The 15,388-nt window shown below is 36.9% G+C and overlaps 1 protein-coding gene across 2 annotated transcripts in view; it reads right to left on the bottom strand.

The window, feature by feature from the left end:
- The window catches only part of Tti1 (Telo2 interacting protein 1), a 600,292-nt gene that overhangs the window by 48,703 nt on the left and 536,201 nt on the right, over positions 1–15,388 (bottom strand). The window contains exons 20-21 of one of the 2 annotated variants that reach the window (XM_090382195.1): positions 13,149–13,264; positions 4,649–4,742 (exon numbers count right to left, since the gene is read on the bottom strand). In XM_090382195.1, the coding sequence (XP_090238321.1) occupies positions 4,649–4,742; positions 13,149–13,264 (210 nt within the window). The remainder of the gene's footprint in view (positions 1–4,648; positions 4,743–13,148; positions 13,265–15,388) is intronic. The other variant, XR_016547507.1, reaches the window with a different exon arrangement.

Genomic DNA, 15,388 nt, shown 5'->3' with positions numbered 1-15,388 from the left:
CCATTTTTAACAAAAGTCCAAGAAACTCATTTCTGAGATGTTAGTGTCCGTCCATTTTGACAACCTGGCATATTTTTGCGATTGTCAACATTTTTCAATTTCTTGCCTAGCATATAAATTAGTTTGTTCCACTAATAATGTAAGATACTCTTCCGAAAAATATAGCTCTACCAATTTTTGTACACCAAGTTCTGTTGTGTCCATTTTTAAACCAACGTTCTCTTCAAAAATAAATTGTGGATTCCACAAATTATTATCATTTGATGTATTGATCTGATTCTACCTGCAGAGAATTAGGATTATCTTCAGGTTGGGAGCTGGCTTCGCCTTCACTATCCTCACTTGAATCGTTAGAAGGTTCATAACTGTCACTGTCGGAAACAGAACCATATGACTTGTCAAAAACCTCTTCAAATTCTGAGTCACTCATATTAGCATACAGCTCAAGCTCTTCTTCAGTCAGTGATCTCTTCTTATTGATGTTTTAGGTTCTTTTGTTTTTTTTTTAGAAACACATAACAAATTACTAAATACAGCGTACCCAGAGGCGAGGTCGTATCAACCACAAAATTACCGAACGGACTGTATACCAGATCGTGGCAAGATACTATCAATAATATTTTAGACGCTACATTTCAGCAGCCTGCTGCTACAGCTCTGCATGGAAAATGAAACATATCACACAACTGCAATTGAAGAACCCTTCACCACAACCGAGCTCAACTTAGCTGCATCTAGAATCAGAAACAAGAAGGCTCCGGGCAGAGACATGCTCGATCCAGAAATCGTCCAGAAGGCCATTGAACTTATTCCCACTACAATACTCAACCTGTTAAACCACTGTCTCCACCAAGGATTCTTCCCCACACAATGGAGGACTGCAATCCTTAGACTTATATTGAAGAATGCAACCAAACCACATGATCTGCCACAATCTTACCGGCCCATTGCACTGCTGCCAGTCTTCAGCAAACTTCTCGAAAGGATGATCTCCCATAGAATAGAAGCCCACTACAATGACGCTGGTCTCTCCTCACCTAAGCAGTACGGTTTCCGGAAAGGACGCTCCACGATTGATGCACTGGAAACAATCATTGAAGCTGCTACCAACTGCAACTCCAAATACTTTCTACTAATCTCCTTTGACTTTGCTGGTGCCTTCGATTCCCTCTGGTGGCCCAGTGTCCTGGGCAGACTCCGAAGAGCGCATGTCCCAGAAAACTTATATAGATGCATCAAGACCTATCTCCAGGACCGGCGAGTTGTCGTGTCTGCTCCCCACTGCAGTGTCTCCAGACCAGTCTTCAGGGGATGCCCTCAGGGATCTGTCCTGGGGCCTCTCCTCTGGAATCTGGTGCTGGATGATTTCCTGAACACCAAACTCAACAATGTACAAACCCAGGCCTATGCAGATGACCTGGTCATGCTCTTTTCTGCCAATAACAGAACCCAGCTAGAAGCAACTGCCAACCAGGCCATCTCCACCCTTCAAGCTTGGGCAGAGCATAACAACCTAAAGATCTCCCCAGAGAAAACCAATTCGATCCTACTAAAAGGCACCCTTGATTTGAGAAGACCACCCCAAATCAAGGTCAATGGTGTTACAGTAAAACTAAAAACAGAGCTTAAATATCTAGGTTTGATCTTAGACAAAAACCTTTCCTTCACTCCTCATCTAGACCAACTCAGGATTAAGATCAGGAAGTATGCTGCCCAAGTCTCAAGAGTTGCCCGGAAGGACTGGGGCTTAAAGAAGAGAACGCTGTCACTCTTCTATAAGGCAGTTTTCATCCCGGTTATCACCTATGCTTCTGGAGTCTGGTACAAGAAGGCCAATACCGTAGTAAACAGATCGCGCCTAGGAACTATCCAGCGCTCTCTTCTCCTTCTGTCCTCGCGTGCTTGTCGCACTGTCAGCACCCATGCGCTACAGGTCCTCACTGGATCTCTTCCACTGGACCTGGAGATTGTTCGTCATGGGTTGCTCTACCAAATAGCCAAAGGAAGAGCAGTTACTTGTGCAGGTTTCACCACTGACCCAGCAAATAATAGAAACGCTGAAAAGAAGAGACTTAATGAACACCTAACAGACACCTGGCAAGAAAGATGGCAGACATCAACTAAAGGCGCTGTCACCAAAAGATTCCTCCCAGGGCCTTCTACCCCTTCACACCTGTCTGGTTTTCACCAGGACTCTATGCTACCTACCTCCTCACTGGGCATGGCTCCTTCCAGAAAAAACTACATGACTTCAGAATTTCAGACTCACCCCGCTGCCACTGTGGAGAGGATCAGACGTGGGAGCACCTTGACCACAGCTGTGAAATCTACGAGGACTTTAGGAGGATCCTAATAACAAAACTGCGCTTCAACTACCAAAATCAAGAACACCTCACCCTACAGAATGAAGAAACTTACCGAGCTCTGACTCAATTTGCAATGGACTTATTTACCAGGCAGAAAGCACTACCACCACCTTAGTATCCGAATCATTAGGTCATAACAACCATGACTGCCAATTGTTGCTATTCATCATTGAGCCATGAATGCTAATGCCTTGGACCAACTTGCACAAGACTTGACCAGCAGTGCAATCAAAGACAGGGTCCACACATACTTTGACAAATTCCTCATCATTGATTCCTGGACAAACTTCTCTCGACCAGACGTGACACATCTCATCAAGAAGAGGCCTAGCATCGATCTCTGGACTTAACCATTAATCTTGGACTCCTGGTTTTGACCACCCCCACTGTTCGTTCTGATGGACTACTGGACCAGCCTTCAGTCTGGATGCGACAAAGACTCACCAAATGGAGTCCCAATGATGGCACCTGAACTAGACCTTACTGAACATGACCCATCCACCATAGCAGCACTCACACTGCTGGATTTCCAGCAAGTTGTCGGCTCCAACTGACTGGCCGTGCTTGCTGTACCTACCCTGAACTTGCGGGGTATATCTCTCATTTTTTTTTTTTTTTTTTTTTCCGGCTTTCTTCTGTTTCCTGCCATCCGTTCTTTTACTTCCCCCCCCCTATTTTTCTCTTACAGAATGATTTTTTTTTTTTTTTTTTATTTATTATTATTATTTTTTTTTTTTATTTATTATTATCATTATTATTTTTTTATTTTTTTTTTTTTTTGTGGGGAGGTGGTTTTCGTTCACCCGCCACCCCACTCTTCTCTCTGGTGAGGCGTTGGGCATGCCACACTGTCATCAGGGGCCATCTTCCCTATTGGCCCCTTTCTTCTGTTTCCTACCCTCCAGTCTTTTTGCCTTCCTCCCTTACTTTTCTCTTGCAAAACGTTTTTTTTTTTTTTTTTTTTTTTTTTAGTTTATATATATATATATATTTGTGTGTGGGTGTGTGTGTGTATATATTTTTATATACACACACACTCATGCCCCCACAGGTCTAAATCTAAAAACATCAAAATTACTGCCCGACCTATTTGGCCCTAGAACAAGTTATCAGCGAACAACCCTACGCTCTGTTAAAATTACAACCGTTGCTCAAGAAACAGCGATCATCTCATTCTCAAATCTGGTCCTAGCCACTGAAATCCCAGGAAAGTAGGTGGCAGGACCCGCCAGAGTACTCTAGCTACAGTGGTACACCCGGTCAGCCTCCCCGTGGCATGGTGTGGTAACGTCGGGTCCCACTAGGGGCTCGTCGGCTAATAGACCGGAGGAACAAAGGGCACAACACAATATACAGCACATGACCCCCACACACTTCAAATCTCTGGCCCTGATACAATGTACACCCGCGGAGATGGGAGAAATCCCAGGAGCCGTTAGACACTAACATACCTTATACCTTATAAATACAGCGTATATACATGGCAAAGTCTATGTCACTACTATGGATTTATGCACAGCACTGACTCATATATGGTGAATTTTACAGGTAACAATACATCTCGAGTTAACTTGCAGTTGGCTGCCGCCATCAATTACACACGCCATCTATGAGATAATTTGAGAAGCTTTTTTTTTACAACAATAAGTTTTTTTCAGGAGTTTTGATGATGAATATATATTATAATTTCATTCCACAAATTATTATCATTATTTGACATACTTGCCTGCAGAGAATTAGGATTTTGAATAATTTGACATGGTTAACTCAGATTGGCGTAGGAGATGCATTCACCCAAATAAGCTGTACCAGTCAACGTGTTAAAGAGAGCAGAAGGTACATGAAATCTAGATGCTGCAGAAGAGATCATGCTTAACAGCAATGGAGAGGAAGAAAATTAAATGAACGTATATTATCTCACATAAGTATCACAGTTTGTAAGGTAAGACGTTTGTTCAGTTATTACTATTTAAGTTACTACTATTATAAAATTAAAGTTAAAATATTAAGTTATTACTACTATAAAAATTAAGTTTCTGATAGTTAAAAAAAAAATAGTGTATTTTTATTAGCTTTTGGAACATGGCCCCCCCTTTTTGTACTGGTTCTTAGTCCTGTATAACACGGTTTTGCATTACACGAGATTTTGTAGGAACCAAATTACAGTTTTATATGAGGGTTACCTGTACGAAAATATTGAAAATAAGTTCCAGTCACATTTTTATATTACTGGTAGCATCACAAAATAGCTTGTTTAAAACAACAAAGAAAGGCAGACTTACCTTATGTGACAATGGTCCTAAGCCTAATAAAATAGCCAGCTGAAATTTGTAGCTTGTTGTAAACATGTAAGAGGATCGCCTGCTTTTCCCTTTACTGGGGTGGGGGCAGGAAATGATTTTATTAGCATGGATACTTCTATTTGATTTCTGTTCAATTAATTGGAAACTATATACATAAATATTGACAAAGTTTTAAGGTGGCCACCTATTCCTCCACAACTCAATATTTTTCTTTCATTAAAAAAAAAATAGCAAAAATTTCAGAGCTGCAAGGCTCAATAACTTCCGTGATTTTTCAATATATTAAAAAACATAAGAGATTACCTCAATTCTTTTGAATTGACTGGAAGCATTGACATGGAATGCTTCCAGTCAATTCTCTCCAAATGTAATGAATAAAATAAGATGAAAAAAAAAAAAACAAAAAAAAAAAAAAAACAAATTAATGAATTCCCTCACTCACAGAGATATGACCAAATTTGACGTGGAACGGAATCGAAAGCCACAACCTGACCCCAAAACACATCAAACCACCGCAGCAACACCATGAGTGTGAGAAGACATGTTGTCAGAATAAATCATTAAAAAAAATAAAATAATTAATTAAAATAATTAAAAATAAAGAAGGAAAAGTCACCCAGAGCTGAGCGCATTTATTATTATTATTATTTTTTTTTTAGTGGAAGAGAAGATACCTCATAACCTTAGATAGGGATTCAAAGGGAGGATCCATATAAGATTGTTCAAAAAATAATGGTCAAATTTTTAAAAATAAAATTAAAATTTAAAAAATATTTTTAGTTTACTGGAGTATAGATCAATTTTTTACCAAGCATATGCAAATTTGCAGTAGTCTTCAGGATAAATATTATTTTGTATCAACATCATTTTGACATTAGCATTAGTAGAGGCATTTGATGCAAGAAAGCAAGCTTATGCAGCATCAGCCCAAAAAATAACAAATAAAAATAAATAAATAAATAAATAAAAAATAACCACTTCCACTTCACCCCTCTGTTCGTTCGAAATACCTGTCCAGCTGAGCCTTAAACTTATTTAGGCTATCAACTTCCACGACAAGGGATGGAAGTCTGTTCCACCAACCAACCACCTGCTGGCTAAAGGCAAATTTCCTCACATCTATCCTACATCCCTCTTTGCTCAATTTGAATTTATGCCCTCTCAGGTGATTATTCTGAGCAACAGGAAGAATCCCATCAGCATTGAGCATGCTCAAACCATTCAAGGCTTTATACACCTCTATCTCACCTTGTCGGTGCCCAGTCTCCAGACACTGTAATTTGCAAAACTTAAGCCTTTCTTCGTAAGAGCAACCCTTTGTTCCATTCACTAATCTTGTTGCCCTTCTCTGTACTCGTTCCAACAGCTCTACATCCTTCTTGAAATGAGGCCTCCAGACCTGTATACAGTACTCTAGGTGTGGCCTGACCATTGCCTTATACAAGGGAATAATCACCTCCTTATCCCTGCTAGAAAACTTCCTATATATCATCGACAATACACCATGAGCTACTCTTGCAGCCCGTCTGCACAGCTCAGAAAACTTCATATCTGCCTGCATAACCACTCCCAGGTCCCTTTCATTCTCTACCACTGTCACTGTAGTACCACAGAGTTGATATGTTGCTCTGGGGTTGCTGTTTCCCATATGTAGTACTTTACATTTGTCAATGTTAAACTTCATTTGCCACCTCTCAGCCCATCTGCTCTACCTTTCCAGATCCTGTTGCAGTAGCATAGTGTCAGTAGTGTCCTTGACAACCCTGCCAACCTTCGTATCGTCTGCAAACTTGGACATTAAACTTGATATACCATCATCAATATCATTTATAAATACAGAAAACAATAATGGACCCAATACTGAACCCTGAGGGACTCCACTAATAACATTAGTCCACGATGAGCAGTGTCCATTGATTACCACTCTCTGTCTTCTCCCCCTCAACCACCTCTTTATCCATAGCAGCAATTTGCCTCCAATGCCACACTGCTCCAATTTGTGCAGCAGTCTTCCATGTGCAACAGTATCAAAAGCCTTTCTAAGATCCAAGTATATAATATCAAAGTTATTCCCTGCATCCAGTTCTTTTGTGACTGCATCATAGTATCCAATCAAATTGGTCAGGCAAGACTTCCCCTTAACAAAACCATGCTGTGTCCGAGATATAACTGAAGTGTCTAGATGATTCTGCACTTTCTGATCCTGAGACCTTCCTGGACACAGGGGAAGTACCCATGGACTGGAGATGTGCCAATTTGACCTCAATGCATGTGACACAGAAGCCTTTTTAGATATAAGCTGGTCTGCAACCAAGTTACAAAGGAGGTTAGGCAGGTGAAGGCAGATTACGAGAAATCTTTGGCAAAGGATGCAAAGAAAAACAGCAAAGAGTTCTTTATTTATGTAAACTCTAGAAGGAAGGGGATGAATCAGAATGGTCCACTTGATATCGATGGTTCAACTGTTGATGATCCTGCTCAGGTAGCTAACAAACTAAATGAATATTTTGCATCTACATTCACACATGAGGAGGGAGGGGAATGTCAGAGGTGTATTCAACTCTGGCAGTAAGCTAGATAATCTTGTAAAAACTGAGAGTAAAGTGGAGGAGAAATTGATGAAGATAAACATAAGAAAGATACCTGTGGTCGATGGAATCTATCCAGTTATATTAAAGGAGGTGGCAAAGGAAGTAAACAAACCCTTAGCCATAATTATGCGACCTTCCCTGGACTCAGGGGAGGTACCCATGGACCGGAGATGTGCAAATGTGACCTCAATCCACAAAGGAGGATCAAAGGGAGACACAGGTAATTACAGACCTGTTAGTTTAACTTCTGTTCCATGGAAATTAATGGAGGCACTGGTTAAAGAAGCATTGCAGGATCATCTAGACAAGACTTCAGTTATAGCTCAGACACAGAATGGGTTTGTTAAGGGGAAGTCTTGTCTAACAAATTTGATTGGATACTATGATGTAGGCACAAAGGAAATGGATGCGAAGAATAACTTTGATATCATATATTTGGATCTTAGAAAGGCCTTTGATACTGTTGCACATGGAAGACTGTTGCACAAATTGGAGCAGTGTGGCATTGGAGGCAAATTGCTGATATGGATAAAGGGATGTTTGAGTGGGAGAAGACAGAGGGTGGTAATCAATGGACACTGCTCTTCGTGGACTAATATTATTAGTGAAGTCTGTCAGGGTTCAGTGTTAGGTCCATTGTTGTTTTCTGTATTTATAAATGATATTGATGATGGTATATCAGGCTTAATTTCCAAGTTTGTAGACGATACGAAGGTTGGCAGGGTTGTTAATGACACTGATGACAGTACACTGCTGCAACAGGATCTAGAAAAGTTGAGCAGATGAGCTGAGAGGTGGCAAATGAAGTTTAACATTGACAACTGTAAAGTACTACATATTGGAAGCAGTAATCACAGAGTAACGTATCAACTCTGTTGTACCACACTGACAGTAGTAGAGAATGAAAAGGACCTGGGGGTAATTGTGAAGGCAGGTATGAAGTTTTCTGAGCAGAGCAGACGGTCTACAAGAGTAGCTCATGGTGTCTTGGCAATGACATACAGGAATTTTTATAGCAGGGATAAGGAAGTGTATAAGGGAATGGTCAGGCCACACCTTGAGTACTGTATACAGGTCTGGAGGCCTCATTTTAAGAAGGATGTAGAGCTGTTGGAACGAGTACAGAGAAGGGCAACAAGATTAGTGAACAGAACAATGGGTTGCTCTTACGAAGAAAGGCTTAAGTTTTGCAAATTACAGTGTCTGGAGACTAGGAACCTGCAAGGTAATCTGATTGAGGTGTATAAAGCCTTGAATGGTTTGAGCATGCTCAATGCTGAATGGATTCTTCCTCTTGCTCAGAATAATCGCCTGAGAGGGCATAAATTCAAATTGAGGAAAGACGGTTGTCGGATAGATATGCGGAAGTTTGCCTTTAGCCAGCGGGTGGTTGATTGCTGGAACAAACTTCCATCTGTTGTTACAGAAGTTGATAGCTTAAACAGATTCAAGGCAGAACTTGACAAACATTTGGAGCGAGGGGGATGGGCGAAATAAGGTTTTTTTTTTTTTTTTCTGGCTGATGCTATATAAGCTTACTTTCTTGCATCATGTGCCCTTGCTATGTAGGGTATTGTCTTCAATAATTTTAAGGTTGCCAGTAAGTATGTGGTTGTGATGTGGATCTATATAATACAATAACACAATAGCCAATATGGACACTGATCTGCAGTGTCCATATTGGCTATTGTGTTTTTATAGTTATAGATAGTCATCCCTCTGGGTCTGTCATATCTATGTCTGATTTCTGTACTGATATTATTTATCGGAAGGAATGTTTTAGTTTTATGCGTGATATTTCTGAGATTAACATAGTCATAGACCTGATTTAGAATTTTTTTTATGAAATACTCTTTGGTTGTATTTTCAGGGTATACTAATCCTATTCTGAATTTAATGATATCTTAAATTATATCTTTAATGATATCTTAAATTATAAAGAAGAAATTTATAATTAATCAATGCTAAATAATAGTGAGCATCAAATTGAGGGTGGTAAGAAGGTAAATAGGAGAAAAAAAAAAAAAAAAAAATGATGCAAACTAAATAAAATTGGTACATATATCAGGCATTTCATCAGGGGACTACACCTGATCATGTATGAAATCACTGTGTTTCTATGCAAACTTATGATAATGGAAAGATTAAAATTACAAAAAAATGAAGGGGGGGGGGAGAACCTCCAAAAACGTAAGTTTTTGGAGGTTCTCCAAACACAGTGTGTGTAATTAAAATATGTGTGTTTAAGATGTATATTTTTGATAGAAATCTTGTGGTATAACTTGTTTAGGGCTTTTAGCTTACTATGTTTTAGTGCAAACAGGGTGTTGTGTATGTTTTTTACGTAAATGTGATCTGTATCCCATTCTGTGAGGAGCTTTTCGAAATTGTTAATATCTTGGGGTCTTGTCCTATTGTAATCTTGTTTAATTTTATAATTTCTTAATCCATTACTGTATATGTTTTTTGTTAATTGAAGAATTGAATATGTGCATTGCTTATAATTGGAGGAGGTGAAGTTCCTACCATTGAACCTATTGTTGAACCCGTAAGGGTAGTGGGATTTGTATTGAAGAATAAAAAGATCTTCTAGTAGTTCCCTTTTGTTGGTGTTTTCCATGATGGTTAATATGGCTATGGAAATATTGGTAAAATTGTGTTTTTGGAAATGTCATAGCTCTATTTCATTGGTGTATTTGTCTATATCTGTGATACTTTTGTCTTTGGGGGGGATTTTCCCCGTATTTCTTTATTTGTGATCGGTGCAGATTTAGTCTTATGTGTAGTTCAGTACTGGTTTGTCCTATATATTGTTGTTGTTATTTGGTTTTTATGAGCATTAGCAACTAAGGCCATATTGCTCCGGGATATGCGGTGGTCATTCCCTGACCTTTCCGCATCCTCCGTATTTGGTGGTGATGGGCTCGAACCCCGGTCTAATCAAGAACCGTGTGCTACGCACTGCTGCTCCTTCCCACCTGGCTATGGAGGCACCTCCTATATATTGTATGCTTCATTCTTTAAATGTGATCAGGTATATTACTCCTTTTGTGTGGGTGAATTTTCTGTGTTATGGCTGTGCTGGCTATGCATGTATGGACACGTTTTAAATAATTTACTGTTACAATTCTTAAATTTTAGCAGACTTTGTAGGTGTAGATTGTCTATATAGTTTTCAACATATGGAATGCATTTATGTCTTATGTTTCCTTGGTGTTTCAATGTATTCACATGAGGCGTGGTAGCCTAGTACGTCTGCGCAATAAATAGTACTAAACACATAAAACCTAAAGAAGGCAGGAAAATTGAACATTTTCAGACTGACCACCACAGGATATGGAGGTGAGGTACAATGATATTTTAATCTGATACATACCCGTAGGGCTTTGTATTTGCTGTCATATACGTAAACCACCCTGTTTATTTAAAATTAAGTACATATATTCAAAAAAAAAAAAATTAACTCTGATTATTCCAAATTATTCACCAAGTAATTACCTAAAGTTAACCTAGCAAAACTGGTATAGAGATTACAGAAACAGATATGTATAATACATTCCTCTAGTATAAAGCCCCTGAGGAAATAGCAGATGTATAGCCACAAGGGAGAATGTTAATTTTCACTAACTTTTGCTAATTTTCTCCAATTTCTTCAGCATTCTCTAAAAGTCGCTAATCTTCTTTAAATTTGCATTAATTTTGTTGTTTTTATATGTATCTATGTTATTTATTTTTATATAAGGCTATCCATAGTATGTCAGGGCTAGATTTATATATAATTAGCAGGTTGGTTGGGGTCACTATAAACCTGATGCTCCCAAGTAGTACCGTAATTTAAAAAGTAATAATGTATAAATAAGTGTATATATATATATATATATATGATCAAATTAATCCAAAATTAAATAGAGAAATAAAAATTATATATTAAAATAAATAAGAAAAATAATAGGAAAAGCTAATATCAGTGGCAGCAGCAGAAAAGCAGTCCACTACATGTTGCATATAATAAGCTAAATTAAAATAAAATATTGCCAGTAGCATGGCAAACCAGTAGAGTGAAAATGAACTGAACCAAATAAAATAACAATAACAGAAAAATATGGGGGGCGGGGTTAAAGAAGAAAAGGGTAGTGTTGAAGCAACATTCCTAAAATAATTTAGAAATTGAACCAATTAAGAGAAATTTAGCGGTGCCCCCTCGATGGCACCCATTTCTGAATTATGTGAAATCTCACTGAGGTGGAAACGTAAACTAACAACATTACATGACCAAATAAACTGAAAATTAATAAAATAAAATAGACTGACTGTTATGCCCCATCTCCACAGAGGACCACGAGGCCAATAATAGTCAGGGAATCACTGCATTTCGAACACTAAACAAATCCATGCAACGACGGAATGATACTAAGATAAAACCGTTGATGCAATAGATTTGCATAGCGGTGGTCCTTATGCAGCGAAAAATAATAAAACAGAAAGCCTAGTACTTGCATGGCAAAACCACACCACTGACAAAGCAATAGTTTAACTGAAAATATATAGAGACAAATTAGGCTATAGATGGCGGTACGAACGCAGTGTTAGCACATCGTCATGCTACCCCCATATAAATATGATCAAATTAATCCAAAATTAAATAGAGAAATAAACATTATATATTAAAACAAATAAGAAAAATAATAGGAAAAGCTAACATCAGTGGCAGCAGAAAAGCACAGTCCACTACATGTTGCGTATAATAAGCTAAATTAAAATAAAATATTGCCAGTAGCATGACAAACCAGTAGAGTGAAAATGAACTGAACCAAATAAAATAACAATAACAGAAAAATATGGGGGGGGTTAAAGTACCATTCTGTCGTTGCATGGATTTGTTTAGCGTTCAAAATGCAGTGATTCCCTGACTATTATTGGCCTTGTGGTCCTCTGTTGAGATGGGGCATAACGGTCAGTCTATTTTATTTTATTAATTTTCAGTTTATTTGGTCATGTAATGTTGTTAGTTTACGTTTCCACCTTAGTGAGATTTCACATAATTCGGAAACGAGTGCCATCGAAGGGGCGCCACTAAATTTCTCTTAATTGCTAAATTATTTTAGGAATGTTGCTTCAATACTACCCTTTTCTTCTTTAACCCTGCCCCCCATATTTTTCTGTTATTGTTATTTTATTTGGTTCAGTTTTATTTGGTTTTTTTTATATATATATATATATATATATATATATGGTGCCTCCATAGCCAGGTGAGTAGGAACGGCAGTGCGTAGCACACGCTTCTTGTTTAGACCGGGGTTCGAGCCCGTGACCACCAAAGGATGCGGAAAGGTTAGGGAATGACCACCGCATATCCCCGGAGTAATATGGCTTTAGTTGCTAATGATCCTAAAAACAAATAACAACAACAACTCAGTTGATATATATGTAATCAAGTGCAACAGTTTATGATAAATTTTTTTTTCAACTTGTTTAAAAATAGTTATAATAGTAATATAGTTGCAACTTCAGAAATCAAGGAATAGTTTTCATATTTGACAAACTATTTTTTTTAATGTGAAATGGAGAGTATTATTTAAAAAGTGGCAAAACTGAAGTATACATTATTAGTTTGATCGCAAGAATTATTAAAATTATGAAGAAAAATAATATTTTTCAAATTTCTTATAAAATTTATAGTAATGGACTGTAAATATTGAATTATCTTATTTTTCATATACTAGTTCAAAATTTACAATCTGATAATTTATACTGAATTACCAGAGAAAATTCTCTGATAATTCAGTATAAATAAATAAACAAATAAAGAATAATAATAATAATAAAAAAAACTAATAATCAAGTTATCTACATGAGCTAAATTCATATTCTTCAGAGCTCTTTCATACCTTACTTTACTCTGCATTTTCAGAAAGTTAGATATAACTGGCCATAGTTCTCTGATGATTCTTTTCTGAATAAAACTACCACAGACATCTGTCATTATCATAATGACATCAAATGCCTAAGAAAATTAAAATTATCAGCAATTATAATTCCTTTATTGCCACTATGTAAAACATACAGATAAATACAAAGCAATATACCTGTGGGGTTTAACAAGAACAAAGTCATTCTCTGTAATACAGAGACATAATACAAAACACATTTATTATTATTATCATTAGCCATAGGGTGCAAGGAAGCCCGAGGCTTATGCTGCACCAGCCAAAAAAAAAAAAAAATGTCAGAATTACCCTGAGAGAGAGAGAGAGAGAGAGAGAGAGAGAGAATCACCAAGAAAGAGAAGAATGATAATATTTTATTAAGTTAACAAATACATCTGTTTCTACAAAATACAAAACCTTGAAAATTAAAAACCAGAATAGCATGTTCTAGTTTGTAATACCAAAATAAAATTATAAGTAACTGCAAATGATAAAACAGGGTATCAGGTGGGAAGGCAACACTGCTGGTTAATTTCAAATAATTAATTTGCATAATGAAAAACAATTTGTCAAGTACAAATAGAATGCAAGTATCTATTAATGGGGGTAAGCAAAATACAGATAAATAATTAAATTAAATGGTACAATTTATTTTTCAATTTTGGATGTTCTGATATAAGCACTTAGTTGAATACAAAAATTTATAGAAAGCTGAATATACTGATTTGCCAAATACTGAAAAAAAGAAAATTTTTTTTCCTGTTCTACTCTTGCCACAATTTCAAGTTTTGAAAAACCACAAGTTTTTCAGATGGTGGAAACTGCAGGGGAAATAGGCAAATGAGATTCAGAGAAGGTCACAAGTTGACTGTTGGAATAATGAAGATTTGTATACACACACAACATATACCACAAGCTATATGAAAGAACTGTGCAGACAACTGATCCTTACTACAAAATGCATGTACACAAAAATAAGTAAAGAAGCTAGACAAATAAATGATAAAATGGAAAACTGGTATCACCCAAACAATGACATAACAACGATTCTGAATTGTTTAATACTGCCTATATCATAAAGGTACAGTAAATCCTCGATTGAATAGACCCCCGATATAACAGATTTCAGATTTAATGGACCAGACATATAATAATACAGTAATGTACATATTAATCTCGACCATACTATTTTTTTTAGGTTATACAAAACTTGTGTTATTATTAATTTAAAATTAATAATAATTACCTATTTCCATTATTGTTTTGATAATTACCTACTTTTATTTTTATAATCAAATTCAGGAAATTTTAGTCAGGAAATTATTTATTATTCTTTCTGAAAACACGTTCAAATAGCTGTTTTCCCAGATTACAGATAAGGGCAAGCGGTGACTTGCGAGCTGAATGGTGCTTGGGACACTAAACTGCAGGTCTACCGACTCACTTTGTTTTGGTCTCAGTCTGCCTCAACCTATTGTGCGGTCAGGTTGTATACAGAGTGTTTCTGTGATTTCTGAATTGACTTTATTTATTAAATAATTTTGCAATCCTTACAATTTAAAATAGCATCAAGTGATAGAGGAGTTAAAAGGAAGAATGTGAACTTAAATGTGGCACAGAAATTAGAGCTAATTGAGAAATTAGAACAAGGTGTCTCAGTAGCACGTGTTTGTGAAATTTACAGTGTAAAAAAACAAACTGCTTCTGATATACATAAATCAAAGGCCAAATTACAGCATAATTTTATATTGTACAGTACTGTATATTGTATTAAAGCTTTTTTTTACATACAGAACAATAAAAAATCCCCCCCTCCTCCAAGTTACATTCGATTTAACGGACTTTTGGCATTAATGGACACCACTTCACCCATATTAGTCCATTAAATCGAGGGTTTACTGTATATGCACTTTAATTTTAAGTACTGTATACTGTATAGCTGTTTTTTCACTAATGTGAAGTATTTTCAACAGTGTAGCAAAGATGCTAGGCCAGTGCATATAAAGCTGCCAGTAATATCTATGAATTTTACTAGCAGAAACAGAGAGGCAATTATCTCACTTCAAAAAGTGACTTTATGTAAAAGGAAAATATTTACCATAGGAGAAAAGTGTAACATTGGCTAATGAGCAAAAGTCATTTCTAGTTATTCTACTTATCTTTTAGATTTTATTATGCTTCTTTGGAAGTGCTAATATGCA

Source organism: Mastigoproctus giganteus, chromosome 10 (assembly GCF_048544385.1).
Source record: "Mastigoproctus giganteus isolate SK-2022 chromosome 10, ASM4854438v1, whole genome shotgun sequence".
Lineage (NCBI taxonomy): Eukaryota > Metazoa > Arthropoda > Arachnida > Uropygi > Thelyphonidae > Mastigoproctus > Mastigoproctus giganteus.
The sequence above is the reverse complement of the archived record's forward strand: the minus strand, read 5'-3'. Positions and strand labels throughout refer to the sequence as shown.